The sequence below is a fragment of the Heliangelus exortis genome, chromosome 27 (genome assembly GCF_036169615.1).
Source record: "Heliangelus exortis chromosome 27, bHelExo1.hap1, whole genome shotgun sequence".
NCBI classification, from domain to species: domain Eukaryota; kingdom Metazoa; phylum Chordata; class Aves; order Apodiformes; family Trochilidae; genus Heliangelus; species Heliangelus exortis.
In genome coordinates this window covers 3,446,853-3,461,746 of record NC_092448.1, presented here as the reverse complement: position 1 = coordinate 3,461,746, position 14,894 = coordinate 3,446,853, and the positions used below count along the sequence as shown (strand labels likewise).

Genomic DNA, 14,894 nt, shown 5'->3' with positions numbered 1-14,894 from the left:
AGCTCTCCACACCCCCCAAAAAAATTCCCTTTCATCCTGAGCAAGATTTCCCAGGAAAAAACACCCCTCCCTGGGTGATACCTTGGTGAAGACAACGGCAGCAGAGGAGACCACACTGCTGGGGGGTTCGATCCAGATGGCACCCGTGGGGCTGGGGGAGAGGAGCTGGGTCCAGTTGATGTGCAGGGCACTGGTCCTGCTCTTCGTGGCCACCAAAAGCACCGTGGGGGCCCCGATGCTGCTCCAGATGTAGTGCAAGGTGTCCCTGGGTCCCACCGCCCGCACGTGGAGGAGGTTGACAGAGGAACTGTTCCAGCCAGGGTTGTATTCCATGGAAACCTGGAGAGAAAACCCAGAGAGCCTGGATGGGGGTCAGGAAATCCACAGAGAAAAGCCAGGAAGGGATTGGGGATGGATGTTTGGAGTTCCAGCTGGAGACTGGGATGCAGAACCAGGGACACTGAGGAACGTTTTGCCCTCTGGAAGGATAAAAGGAGTAAAAAGGTCCCACTTGGAACCCTCCTTTGGGGAGGAAAATACAAAATAAATGATCAAACTTGACCCAACAGGGTGGCTCCGGGATCCCACTTTGTGGGAAGAAGGATTCAGGGATAACTGGGTGGGAAAAGAGAAAGGGAGATGGAGGAGGAGGAGATCCTGGGATGGGTTGGGGCAGGATAAAAGGGATTTTCTGTCTTGTTTTTGCTTGCAGCTCAATCTCGAGGTGTAATGAACAACAAGTTTCACAGTGCCTGCTCCTAGGACTGATAATTCCATGTTTAGACTTCCAGCTGGAGACTGGGACGCAGAGCCAGGGACGTGGAGGAACATTTTGCCTTCTGGAAGGAGAAAAAGAGTAAAAAGGTCCCACTTGGAACCCTCCCTTGGGGAGGAAGAGACAAAATAAATGACCAAACTTGACCCAACAGAGGATTCCATCCCATCCACCTCATCCTCAGGATAAATTTCAGGGATCACCAGGGTCAAACCCTTTTTCCTGCTTCCCTTTCTTCGCTGATTCTCTGAGAGGTCTCAGGGTCGCTGAGGGTCCCGGGTGGGCCCGGAGCTGCCTCAGTTTCCCCCCGCACCCCACGGGGAAGCTCAGGGAGGTTTCACAGCAGCGGCCACGGCTCCTGGGGACAACCCGGGGCTCAGCCCCCTCAAATTAAAGAATTTTCCCCTCACATCTCCTCTCCATCCCTCCCCTCATCCCATCCCTCCCGACCCTTCTCCCCAGTCCCTCCCCGGCACTCCCGGGGCTCCTTCAGCCACTGGAAGCTGCTCCGAGGTCTCCTCCTTTTCTCCGCCAACCTCTTTGTCCCTCACTCAGCTCCCGAGCCGAACCGAACCGAACCGAACCCCTCCCGTTACCTCCCTGGCGGTTCCGGCCCCGAGCGCCGCCCGCAGCGTCCCCAGGACCAGGAGCGGCGCGAACGCCGCCGCCGCCATCTTGCGCCGCCTTTATAACCCGCCCGTCACGTGACCGCCCGCAGCCCCGCCCCCTCCGTCTGGGATTCTTAAAGGAGCCGCAGCCCCTTTTTAAATTTATTATTCCTCTTCCTTTTTTTTTTTTTTTAATTTTTTAATTTTTATTTTTTAGGGGGGTGTCAGTCCTCAGCTGGTGAGGGGGTAACGCTGCTCTCAGCAGAAATCCCTTCCCCCCCCCTCCTTCTCCTTCCTGAGGGAAAGAAAATAATTTCTTGGGGGGGAAAAATAATTTTTTTTTGTTTTCCCTTTGTTTTCCAGAGCTTCCCAGCTGTCAGGATACAGACTTTAGGGCAAAAAAAAGCTGGAAGAGCTGTTTAATCCCTAAAATTCAACCCAAAGGAGCTGTGATCCACCCCAGTTCCTTCTTCCTTGGAAAGCAGCAGAAAAACTGACCAGGAATTGTCCCCATTCCCATCCCCCTTGTCCCTCCTGGAGCAAAAATCTTGGATCAAGGCCCCCACCCCCAGTGGGACTTTGGGTAGAGCAGGTGACACCCTAGGTGGGTGTCCTGGGATCCTGGGTGGTGGTTTGGGAATCTTTCCCCTCCTTTTTTCCTCCCTGAGAGACACCCCGAGTGAACTGATGATTTATGAAATAATTTGATTTACGAAATTATTTATGGAATTATTTGATTTGTGAAATTATTTGATTTACGAAACGTTGTGGTTTATTTTGGAGTCAAAAATCCAAACCCAGAAACCCACACAGAGCCTCAGAACCTCCCCCCTGGAGCAGGAGGAACCCTCAAGGACACTTTCCCCACCTTTTGTAATTTTATTTTATTTTTTTCCTTTTTTTTTCCTCTCATCCCACCCCACGGATTTCTGCCAAAGCCTCAGGACAGGGTTGCTCCATCCCTTCCTCCTCTCACTCCTGGGTTGCCTCAGGTGTTGGGTGCTGCTTCTGCTCCTCTCCCTTTTTTTTGTGTCCCGAGACGATGTCATCGATCCGGAGCAGGAGAACTGCAGTCTGGGAAGAAGAAAAATCCCACATTCCCAACTCGGGAAGAAAATCCCCTTCCAAGCTCAGATCATGCCCTAAAAAACACCCCCCAAAAGCTTTTGGGGGAAATCCTCAAGCTTGGGATAAAGAGGGCCCAGGGAAAAGGGGATTATTTGGAAGCCAAGGAATTATGGATTGAAGGAAAAACATGGGAATTTCCACCTCAACGTGAGGAAAAATTTCATCCCTGGATCAGGTTGTCCTGAGAGGTTGTGGGATTTCCTTCTCTGGAGGCTTCCAAACCCTTCCTGAAGAATCCCAACTTCCAGATGAGGTTTCTCCTCAAGATTTTAAGGAATCTCCTTCTCTGGAAGCTTCCAAACCCCTCTGGATTTATTCCAGAGGTGTGCCAGGGGGGTTGGGCACCCATCCCCTGATTATTTGGGAATTCTAAAAAAAAAAGGGATTCCAGCTGCCTTGGATCTGACAGCAGAGAGCAAATGCTCAACCCAGGAGGGTTTCAAAAGCTCTGAAGATCCAAAGGGTTTGGAAAAAAAACCTCCCGGGATCACTGGTGGGATCCCAGCACAGTGCAAAAAAAAAAAGGTGGAATCCAACAACAAAACAACCCCAAAAAGGTTTGGGGTGGTTTTCCCCCTCTCCTCACCTCCACAGCTGTTTTGTAGGTTTGCAGTTTGACTGCCAAAGGTTCCCAGATTCCCAATTCCTTCATATCCACCAAGGCTCCTGTCTCCCCGTTGACTCCCCAGCTCTGGCTGCCTTCCTGGGTGTGTTTTGCCTGGAAAAAGGGATTCAGGGATCAGCACCAGGGAGTGGGAAACCCCAAAGTCACCTGGAAATTCCCAACTGCCCCTGGGATGAGGGAAAAACTGAGGGAAATGGGAAATGGTCTTTCCAGACTTCTGAGTGCTGGAGTTGAGACAAGAGCACATTCCCTGGAAACAATTCCCTGAAGGAGCAGAGCTGGAATTTTGCTCTCTCTCCCTTCCCTGCAATCTCTTCCCAAAGGATCGTTTGGATTTTGCTGCCCCTCAGGCTCTGGTTTGGGATTTTTAAACCCCAGGAGCTCCCAGCAGCCACATTCCCACTTCCAGTTCTGACCCAAAATCTTCTCCAGGATCAACACCCCCAAATCCCTCAGCTCCTTCCCCCCAACTCCCTCCCCCCTTCCTGCAGAGGGAAGTGCTCCAGGAAACACAACCAGCTTTCCTTGGAAAACAACCCCCAGGGAAGGGCCCTCCCACCCAATTTGTCACCTCAGAGCCCCTGGGCCCAATTTTTGGGGTGGGGGCTGCTCTGGGGGGCGGTGAATTCTTGTTCTTCCCTGAGTTCTGGGGGGATTTTTTTGTCCTTTTCCCTTTTTTTTTTTTTTGTGGGGAGTCATATTTCCTCTTGCTCCAATCCCACAGCCCCAGTGGGATCCTGATGGGAATCCCACACCACAAAGAACTTCTTTTCCCAGAGCTCCCAACTTAGAAAGGCAAAAAAAAAAAAAAAAAAAAGAAAAAGGGGGGATGTGGGGGAAGGAGGGAAAAACACATCCAGAACTTAGAATCCCAGAATGGGCTGGGTTGGAAGGGACCTCAGAGCTCATCAGCTCCAACCCTTGCTCCACTCCCCCCGTGGTTCCCAGCCCATGGCACTGAGTGCCACATCCAGGCTCTTTGGAAATATCTCCAGGGATGGAGAATCCACCCCTTCCCTGGGCAGCCCATTCCAATGGCTGAGCACCCTCTCCAGAAAGAAATCCTTTCCTAATATCCCACCTAAACCTCCCCTGGCAGAGCTGAAGCTCTGCCAGGGGAGGTTTAGGTGGGATATTAGGAATAAATTCTTTAGTCTGTGCCCTCTTGTCCCACTGATATCAGCCCAACCCCCCCCTGGCTCCAACCTCCTTTCAGGGAGTTGGAGAGAGTGATGAGGTCTCCCCTGAGCCTCCTCTTCTCCAGCCTCAACACCCCCAGCTCCCTCAGCCCTTCCTCACAGGAATTCTGCTGGATCCCTTCCCAGCCTCCTTGCTCTTCTCTGGACCTGCTCCAGCACCTCAAGCTCCTTCCTGAGCTGAGGGGCCCAGAACTGGACACAGGACTCAAGCTGTGGCCTCCCCAGGGCTGAGCACAGGGGCAGAATCCCTTCCCTGGACCTGCTGGCCACGCTCTTCCTGAGCCAGCCCAGGATGCCATTGGCCTTCTTGGCCACCTGGGCACACTGCTGCCTCCTCTTCAGCTTCCTGGCAATCCAGACTCCCAGCTCCCTTTCTGCCCCTCTGTGCCCAGCCTGGAGCTCCCCAGGGGGTTCTTGTGTTGAACCTCACCCCGTTGGGATCAGCCCAACTCTCCAACCTCTCCAGGTCCCTCTGCAGAGCCCTCCTGCCTTCCAGCTGATCCACACTCCCCCCAGCTTGGTGTCACCTGGGAATTTGCTGATTCTGGACTCAATCCCCTCCTCTAAATCCTCACTAAAGATATTGAACAGCACTGGGCCCAGCACTGATCCCTGGGGGACACCACGGCCGCCATTTTGGACACCACGGCCGCCATTTTGCTGCAGCCCCGTTCAGCTCCACTCTCTGGGCCCTCCAGCAGTTCCTGACCCAGCACAGAGTGCTCCTGGCTGGCAGCTTTTTCAGGAGAATCCTGTGGGAGATGATGTCAAAGGCCTTGCCTTTTCTGCTGGGCAGTTTTTGGGGTTGTTGTGGCCAAAAGTGCAGGACTTGGCACTTGGAATGTTGAACCTCACCCCGTTGGGATCAGCCCAACTCTCCAACCTCTCCAGGTCCCTCTGCAGAGCCCTCCTGCCTTCCAGCTGATCCACACTCCCCCCCAGCTTGGTGTCACCTGGGAATTTGCTGATTCTGGACTCAATCCCCTCCTCTAAATCCTCACTAAAGATATTGAACAGCACTGGGCCCAGCACTGATCCCTGGGGGACACCACTGGTGACCGGACTTCCCAAGCTTTTCCTTACCCTGAGGGAAGTCAGCACACGGATGGTGCTGGCCCCACAGTTCTGGATCAAAGTCCTGGGAATGACTTCCAGAGCTTGGGCTACAGCCCTGTAGGGCCACTGCTCCACTCCTGTCATCCCTTTGGATTTCTCTGTCAGGGAATGGGATACAGCCATTTCCGTGGCTCCTCCTCCCGGCACCAGCTGTGGATCCATCAGGACATTCCTGCAGACCTGCATGGCATCCTGCAGGTTCCGTTCCACCTCCTGGGAAAAGGGAGAGGGGACATCAGAGGGGGACCCCCAGCACCCCAACACCTTCTGCACTCTCCAGGTTTTGCCTTCCCTGCTCAGCCCACAAAGCGGGAATTCTTTTTTCCCTCTAAAATCCAAAGGAATCTCAGAGTGGGAGACACAAAGTTCCACCTCCTGCCATGGACAGACACCTCCCACCAGCCCCATCCAACCTATCCTGGAATATTTCCAGGGATGGGACAGCAGACACCCTGGCTCAGTGATTTCTCCCTCAGGTCTCCCCTCTTCTCTCGCTTCATTCACACAACAATTTCTGGATCCCATGGAAGAGTTCAGGAGAGGAAAAGGGAGAACTCACAGCCAGGATTTCCTTGCTGGCTCCACGCAGGATGATGGTACAGGCCTTGGGGTCTTTGCACTCAGTGATGAAGGCAAAATACTCATCCCCTATTTTTTTCACCTCAAAAAGCCTGGCCCCAGTGCCCACGTCCTCCTCCCGCAGCTCGTCCGTGCGGCTGACGATGCGAGCTCCGCAGGCCCTGGATAAAACACAGAGATTCCCAGGGGAAAAAAAAAAAAAACAAAAAACAGGGAGAAAAAGGAGGTGGGAAGGGAAAATTCCCCAAGCAGGAGAAAGCAGGGAGAAAGAGGAGGCAGGATTTACCTGGCAATCCTGTTGTTGTCTGTCTTCCTCACCCTGCGGATGGCGCTGATGTTGGCTTTCATCAGGTAGTGCTGGGCCAAGTCTGAAATCATGGATCATGGGATCATGGGATTATGGGATTATGGGATCACAGTATCAGCCAGGTTGGAAAGGAGCTCTGAGATCAGCAACTCCAACCCTGGATCCACTCAGTTCCCAGGGAACTCAGTGCCACATCCAAGCTCATCCTAAAACCCTCCAGGGATGGAGAATCCCCCCCCTCCCTGGGCAAAGAATTGCCATGGAATTCCCCCCTCCATGGAAAGAATTCCTTCCTAATTCCCAACCTAACCCTTCCCAGACAGAGCTGAAGCCCATGGCCTCTTGTCTGACTGATAGATCCCCATAATTCCCAGCCCACATCCAATCTTTTTTTTTTTTTTTTTGGGATGAGTCCTTTTTTTCAGCCCAGCCTGGAGCTCCCCAGGGGGTTCTTGGGCTGCGCCTCATCCCATTGGAATTATCCCAACTCTCCAGAGCCCTCCTGCCTCATCTCAACCATCAGGGAAGATCTGTGCAGCTGGAGGGATGGGTCAGGATAAAATGGACATGGATTTTAAAAGGAAAAAAAAAAAAAAGGGTGATGGAAAGCAAAAATGTAACTTCTTGAAGCAAGCTGCAAGGGAAAATGAAGAGTGAGGAAAATGTAAGTGAGGACTCTTCCTCTCTTAGATTTTGAGGTAATTTTTTTTTAAAAAAACCCAAATATTATGGGAAGTGGCCATGAAGTGTCAAGAAGCAACTCCTGCAGCACAGGATTATTTTCTAGAAAGCTAAAAACCAAAATAAAATCAGGGTCACCTTCAGAACCAGGTTTGGGCTGTTTGGTTTTTTTTTTTTTTTTGAAGTGACTGAAAGGTGCATTTTCCACACAGAAACTTTGCCCTGAGGAATCCACCAGCCAGGACAATGCCATTACCAGAAATTCCTTTTTCTGTGATGACCAAATCTGGCTTGACCCTGACCAGATCCTCACAGATCTGCTGGATGTACTCTTCCTCCATCTGCAGGATACGGGCAAAATCTTCCTCCCGGGTTATTTCAATGTCAGTCTGCAGAAAAAAAGAGGAATAAATCCCTCCCCCCACAGCCCCTTCCTCCTCCAAAAAGTTGCTGAAAGGCAGAACACACCAAAAGAGCCTTTTCCAGCTCATCCTGTTCACAAGCCACAGGGATTTGTGCTTTTTACTCCTCTAGGATGTGGAATCGTGGAATGGCAGAGGTTGGAAGAGATGGGAAACCCCCCCCCTGCCAGAGCAGGATCACCCAGGGGGGGTTGGAAAATCTCCAGGAAAAGACTCCACAACCTCTCTGGGCAGCTTAGGGAAAGTCAGGAAGAGCAGAAACTTCCCATATTCCAGCTTCAACCCATTATTCACATCCAGGAGGGGTTGGAAAATCTCCAGGAAAAGACTCCACAACCTCTCTGGGCAGCCTGGGCATCCCTCACAGTCAGGAAGAGGAGGAACTTCCCATATTCCAGCTTCAACCCATTATTCCTTGTCCTATTCCTGGGCCCCTCCCTCTTTCCCCCCACCCCTCAGATCCTGGACATCCATAGATCCCTCTCATCCTCCTTTTCTCCAGGATGAACACCCCCAGGGCTCTGTTTTTTTTTTCCCTGGAGAGATCTCCAAGTCCCTTCAGCACCCTCACAGCTCTCCTTTGGCCTCTCCCCAGTGTCTCTCTGGAACTGGGGAGCCCTTTTGGGATCCAGAATTCCAGGTCTGCTCTCTCCAGAGCAGAGTGGGAGAAGAACTTCCCTGGATCACCCTTTCCCTGATTCCCTCACTGGTATCCATGGTTTTGTGAGCAAACTGCTGACCCCTGAGGAATTTCCTCCCCCCCCCAGAAAGCCCCCCAAGGGCTTTCTCCACTGAGCTGCTTTTTTTTCCAGCAGGATTTTCCCTCATTTATCCAGCTGGTTGGGATTATTCCTCCCTAAGTGCAGGGCTTTCTTCCCAGGAATGCTTTTACCTGGCTCTCTCCTTTCTTGTACTCCAGGGAACAATCCAGGAGGACGATGCGGGGGTTCTTGATCAGGCGCCTCATCCTGGGGTGGGTGACATCTTTGTTCACCATGATCCCCCTCAGGACACAGGAATCTTCACTGAATCCTCCTGGGATCTAAAAAAAAACACCCAGGAGAGGGAAGGAGGCAAAAATTATCCCGTTTCTCCCAAAAAACTTGAGGATCTGTGCTCCTCAAACCGACCCACAGGGCTTGGAAAGCTCCACGCCACCACCCAGGGCCCCAATCTGGGTTCACTTGACCTAAGTTATGGAAAAAGCTGGGGAAAAACTTGGAAAATTGCATCCCTATCCCACTGCCTGGCAGCAGGTGCTCAGAAGGTGGAAAACGGAGCAGTTTTCATGATTTTTTTTTGGACAAATCTTTGAAAATTTGACCAACAGGGCCTCAAATCTCTTTCCAGGGTTGTGTCTGCAGGTGAGGAGCAGGATATTTTTCCCACTGCTTTATCCAGAAGGAAAAAGGAGCAGGGAGAGAAGCAAAGAGCTGGGGACACACTCACTTTTTCCACTTTGGCATATTTTTTGATATCAATTTCCTTCCTGCCATTTTCTTCCAGCTCCACAGTTTTGACAGCATCAAGAGCAATGCTGCAGGCCAGGTCAGCCCAACGGTTGATGGCTTTGGTGTTTATGGCACTTTTGATGATTTTCAGCATCATTTCTTTGTTGTTGACATCCACAGGAGTGCTGAGACAAAAAGGGAAAACAAAATGGAGGCTTGTTCCAAGCTCCAAGCTTGGGAATCCCCCCAGATTCTGCTTGATTTCCTAATTCTGGAAGGAATCGCCTCTAAAAAGTGCAAAAAAAACCCAAAATTAGTAAAATTAGAGCCTGGAAATCAGCTCAGACCAGCCCAGACTTACCCAATTCTCTTTAAAATGGTGATCATGTCATCCAGAGCCTTCCGATAAGCCCCAATGATCACAGTTGGGTGCATCTGCTGCTCAAGGAAGTGTTCAGCAACAGAAAGCATCTCTCCAGCTAAAAAAACACCACAAAAAAACCCCAAAATATCAAACTTCAGCCAGCAGAACAATCAACATTTGGGGCTTTTCATTCGTTGTGGGAAAGAACACAACTTCCCAAAGCCTGGAGCTGATCACCACAGCTCCAACCAACCCAAGGTTCCCTTCCATAGAAAAATAAATAATAATATTAGTTTTAGGGTCGGTAAATAATTAGTATGTGTCTCATTAGGGCATCCTTAGAGTTCTGATGTCAAAAAGGGCAAATTTCAGCTTTAATTCTTTATAAAATACCCTCTTTTTCAGGCTCCTTACCCAGGATGATGACAGATGTGGTCCCATCCCCAACCTCCTCATCCTGCGTGCGGCTGATCTCGATCATGGATTTGGCAGCTGGATGTTGGACCTGAATCTGGGCAGGAGCAAAAAGGAGGGGTTTTCTTCCCAAAAACTACAGCTGAAACTTCTCAAACCACTCCACCACCACCCTTCTGAAGCAACCAAAGGCCCAACCACAGCAAAGATTCTTCTTCCATCTTCAGACTGAAAATAACTGCGTCGCAGTTTTGTGTCTCCCCGTTTTCCAGACATTATCATTTTTAGGAAGTTGTTTTAATTCCCACCAGGAATTCTTTGGGTGAATTATCAATCCCCTCCTCTAAATCATCACTAAAGATATTGAACAGCACTGGGCCCAGGAGCTGTTCAGCTGTCTGGGGCTGTAGCTGGAGGATTCTGACTCAAGAGTTTAAGTCAAGGAGCAACTCACTTCTCGGAGAATCGCGTTGCCGTCGTTGGTCATCACAATCCCCCCCATGGGGTCCAGGAGCATCTGCAGCCACAGGAGAGGGAAAAAAAGTAAAAATCCGAGGAAGAAACTAAAAAAAAACTAAGGAATTCTTGGGGGGTTGGGTTTTTAAAGAAGGGGGCAGCAGGGGTTCTCACCTTCATCATTGCTCTGGGTCCCAAACACGTCCGGATAATGTCGGCGATTGTCTGGGAGGAACAAAAAAAAAAAGAGAATTGAGGAAAGGATCAAAAAGGCTTAAAAAAAATAAAATAAACCCAGAGGTTAAATGAGCTGCTACTGCAAAATGTAAGTTTTATCTTATTAATACATAAATAGAGCTTTCTGGACATGTTTCATGCACACAGACTGAAAAAAAGAAGCTTAATGAGCTGAGGAGAGCAAATGGTACCTTGGCAGCTGTGATATTCCCAGTCTGGACTTTCCTGCCAGATTCCCGTTTCATGTTCTGACCTGGAGAGGGCAGGAAAACAAAAATATTAAAGAAATAGAATTTTAATCTGGTTTTAGTAAGAAATCCAAGGCTGGGAGCGTGAGGCTGGCAGTTCACCACCTCAGCCACGCACACTTGGGGCTGTCACCGGTTCTGAATGAAGTTTGAGAGAGAAATGGAACAGGAAGGAGAAAAAGAACAGAAAATGGAGAAGAGAAAATGGAGAAGAACAGAAAATGGAGAAGAACAGAAAATGGAGAAGGAGGAGAAGGAGGAGAACAGAAAGAAGAAGAAGACGTAGAATACAAAGAAGAGGAAAAGAGGAAGAGAAAAAGAAGAAGAGGAAAAGAAGAAGAGGACCAAGAAGAAGAAGAAGACCAAGAAGAAGACCAAGAAGAAGAAAAAGACCAAGAAGAAGACCAAGAAGAAGACCAAGGAGAAGAAGACCAAGAAGACCAAGAAGAAGAAGACCAAGAAGACCAAGAAGAAGAAGACCAAGAAGAAGAAGACCAAGAAGAAGAAGACCAAGAAGAAGACCAAGAAGAAGAAGAAGACCAAGAAGAAGAAGAAGACCAAGAAGAAGAAGAAGACCAAGAAGAAGACCAAGAAGAAGACCAAGAAGAAAAAGACCAAGAAGAAAAAGACCAAGAAGAAGAAAAAGACCAAGAAGAAGACCAAGGAGAAGAAGACCAAGAAGAAGAAGACCAAGAAGAAGAAGACCAAGAAGAAGAAGACCAAGAAGAAGAAGACCAAGAAGAAGAAGACCAAGAAGAAGAAGACCAAGAAGAAGAACACCAAGAAGAAGAACACCAAGAAGAAGAACACCAAGAAGAAGAACACCAAGAAGAACACCAAGAAGACAAAGACGAAGACCAAGAGGAAGACGAAGATGAAGACGACAAAAGGAGATGGAAGAAGACAGAAGAAGACCACACTGACACACAGAAGAGTGCCAGTGAAAAACAAACTTCTCTTATTAACCCAGAATTCCTGTTAAACATCAAATTCCCAAACTTTCCAACCCTGAAAGAGAACCCACTCCCCCTGGAGAAGGGCAGAGTGGGGGCACCCGAGGAACTGCAAGATCCAGCAGAGCCCTGGAGCTGCTGAACAGTATTTTTCAGTTTAGAAAAAAAATCCTTCCCAAGGGTAAGATTTGGGAAGTGTCCAAAGGCTCTGCCCTAAAGCATCTCCAGGCTCAGTGCTGCTTTTTTTTCCTGACAAAAATTGGAGACTGGATGAGCAGAGATTTACTTCAGGGGTGGAAGTTTGTGCCAACAGATTTAGTGAGAGAGAAGAAACGAAAGGGACAGTAAAAGCTGCACCAAAGGATTTTTTGATGGAAGGAAAACACCAGCCAGAAATGTGTCCTGGCAGCCCAGAAAGCCAAGGGTGCCCTGGGCTGCATCCCAAGCAGGGAGAGGGATTGGATTGGGCCCCTCTGCTCTTTTCTCCTAAGGGAATAATTGATGAGGAGCAGTTTTGAGCTGAGAGAGAGCAGAAGGAGATGAAATCTGAGGGAGAAATTCCTTGGTGTGAGTGTAGTGAGAGCCTTGGATGGGGCTTGGAGCACCCAGGGCTGGTGGGAGGTGTCCCATGGCATGGGGGTGGCACTGGGTGAGGGCTTCAAGGTCCCTTCCAACCCAAACCATTCCCTAAAAAAAGGAGGGAAGCAAAGGGCCCAGGACAGCCTTAGGGATTAACAGGAAGCAGAGCAAAGGGAGAGAATGAGACATAAGGGCAGAAACCACCCCCCTCAGGGAAATCTCAGCTTGAAAGGACAATGAATGAATCACAAATCGCCCGAGGGTTGGGAAAGGGACAAGGATGGGGACGTGGGAAGGGAGCGAAGCGGAGATGAGCAGGGAAGGGGTCCCTGGAGGGAGCTTGGGGACGGTGCTGGGGGGCGATGCTTTGAGCCCCCCTCCACCCCTCAGGGATCGCTGCAAGGCCACGGGCGGTAAGGACAGAGCTCACCCGGTGTGACAGAACCCACGGGGACCCAGACAGAACCGGGGAGGCCCGGAGGGACCGGGGCTCAGCGGGACCCCCGGAGCATGAGAGAAGAACTGAGGGGGGGGCTCAGCCAAGATGGCGCCGGAGTATGAGGAGGAGCGAGAGACCCCTTCCCCTGTGTGCCCCCCACACGCTCCCCGACAGCCCGAGGGTCCCCAGGAGGTGCCACTCACTGAGCACGAGGACGGGGCGCGGGGCCATCATCGCGGCGGCTGCTTTGCTGTCGCGACAGAGAGCGCGGAACCTTCTGGAGAGCGAACTGCCGAGACACCCTGCCCCGCCTCCCGCCGCGCCGACCAATCGCGTCCCGCCCCGCAGGCCCGCTGGCCAATCAGAACGCGAGGTCCCGCCCTCCCCGCTCCCAGCAGGTTGGGGTGAGAGGCAGCGCCTCAGCGCATGGAACCGCAGCGGGCGGCGGCGGCGGGGACTGCGCATGTGCGGGAAGCCGGGGCGCGACCATGGGCGGTGAGGAGGGGGGGGACGCACGGAATTCACAGAGCCCCGAGGAGCTTTTCTCCTCCTGCCCTCCCCGATGTATCTGGGTGGCGGCGTATCCGGGGTGCGAGGGCTCCACAGGGGATGCGAGGCCCGCGAGTGGGTGGGCAGTCCACACCCCCACCCCCTTTTTCGCAGCAATGTGGTCTCGCCCGGCTCGCGGTGCGCTGTGGGAGCGGCCGCGGGGCATGCTGGGAGTTGTAGTTCCCCAGACGGCGGCGCCGCCTCTGTCGCAGCCCTGAGGCCTCCTCAGAGCCTCAGAGGGAGCGGAGTGAAGGGATCGGAGCCTTTCCCCTACCCCTGAGGCTTCTGTGTCCCCTCAGAGCGCTCTCCCCTCCTCCCCCGGCTCTGAGGCAGCTCCTCAGGTCCCCCTGGCTGTTGGTTAAAAGGAAAAGAGGGAACCGAATCGCTGCTGTAGGGCTTGAGGGGCTGGAAAAGATTCCAGAGCGTGTGGGAGCTGCCCCGGGGCTGGGTGTGGGGAGGTCACAGCTCCAATCTGGGGATGGGGTCTGGGCCCCTCGGGAGCAGAAGGAGATTGAGGGGATGGAAAGTGTCCAGAGAAGGGAATGGAGCTGGGAAAGGGAATGGAGAGCAAGGAGAAGGGGATGGAGAATGTGGAGAAGGTTTGGGGAATATGGAGAAGGTTTGGAGAGCATGGAGAAGGTTTGGAGACCATGGAGAAGGTTTGGAGATCATGGAAAAGATCTGGAGAGCAAGGAAAAGGTTTTGAGAGCATGGAGAAGGTTTGGAGAATGTGGAGAAGGTTTGGAGAACATAGAGAAGGTTTGGAGAAGGGTTTAGAGAAGATGGAGAAGGGTCTGGAGAGGAAGGAGAAAGCTTGGAGAGCAAGGAGAAGATTTGGAGAGCATGGAAAAGATCTGGAGAACATGGAGAAAGGTTGGAGACCATGGACAAGGTCTGGAGAACATGGAGAAGGGTCTGGAGAGCATGGAGAAGGGTCTGGAGAGCATGGAGAAAGTTTGGAGAACTTGGAGAAGGTTTGGAGAATACAGAGAAAGTTTGGAGAGGAAGGAGAAGGGTTGGAGAGCATGGAGAAGGTTTGGAGAACAAGGAGAAGGTTTGGAGTGCAAGGAGAAGGTTTGGAGAAGTTGTGAGGAGCAGCTGAAGGAGCTGGGGGTGTTTTTCCTGGAGCAGAGGAGGCTGAGGGGACTTTTCCCTGGGAATTCCCCAGCCCCAGAAGGTCCCAGAGCTCCTGGGATGTGCCGGAGCTGAGCCAGTGAAATGCTCAGAGGCTTGGAGACCCTGGAGAGCTGGATCCATGGGATCATCTGGGTCTGAGGAGGAATTTATGGATCTTCTCCCTCCTGAGGAAGAGTGGGAAGAGAGGGAACCCCTTAAATTTTTATTTTTGGGGGTAGTTTTGGTGTTTTTGCAGCAGGGAGGGGCCTGACCTTCCCTAATCTCTGGGCTGCAGCAGGGTGGAGCCTCCCTGGGGTGGGGTCATTCCCATCCCCCCCAAATCCTCCTGCTCCCTGCTCTCCCCTTCTCCTCCCTCCTCCTTTTCCATGCTCCTGGAAGCTCTGCTGAGCTGGGCAGAGCTGCTGCCCCTCCTCATCCTCACTTTTATCTTCCTCTTCATCCTCCTCCTCCTTTTCCTGGAGGTTTTCCTCCGAGCCCTGGTGGTCACGGGGCTCCTGCTTTATGTCCTTGTCACCAACTGAAGGGGAGGGGTGGGCAGGGGGTTGCCACCCTCCTGGAAGGATGGAAAAGGAGAATCCCAGGAATTTCGGGAGCAGATGGAGAGGAGGATAAGGAGCAGCCCAAGGA

General features: G+C 51.6%; 2 protein-coding genes across 3 annotated transcripts in view; both read right to left on the bottom strand.

The window, feature by feature from the left end:
- GLMP (glycosylated lysosomal membrane protein) overlaps positions 1-1,507 on the bottom strand; it is a 41,954-nt gene extending 40,447 nt beyond the window's left edge. For both annotated transcript variants that reach the window (XM_071727251.1, XM_071727250.1), the window contains exons 1-2: positions 1,372-1,507; positions 82-339 (exon numbers count right to left, since the gene is read on the bottom strand). In XM_071727251.1, the coding sequence (XP_071583352.1) occupies positions 82-339; positions 1,372-1,449 (336 nt within the window). In that variant the 5' untranslated portion in view covers positions 1,450-1,507. The remainder of the gene's footprint in view (positions 1-81; positions 340-1,371) is intronic.
- A 753-nt stretch (positions 1,508-2,260) lies between these two features.
- Positions 2,261-12,938, bottom strand: CCT3 (chaperonin containing TCP1 subunit 3). Its single transcript, XM_071727235.1, has 14 exons — positions 12,785-12,938; positions 10,554-10,615; positions 10,300-10,350; positions 10,124-10,186; positions 9,670-9,766; positions 9,253-9,370; positions 8,890-9,076; positions 8,333-8,482; positions 7,275-7,407; positions 6,317-6,398; positions 6,011-6,191; positions 5,419-5,664; positions 3,098-3,229; positions 2,261-2,457 (listed from the first exon to the last, which is right to left on the bottom strand). Exons 1-14 carry the CDS (start codon positions 12,813-12,815, stop codon positions 2,356-2,358), a joined length of 1,635 nt encoding a protein of 544 aa, XP_071583336.1. The 5' UTR covers positions 12,816-12,938; the 3' UTR covers positions 2,261-2,355.
- Between the last annotated feature and the right edge of the window lie 1,956 nt (positions 12,939-14,894).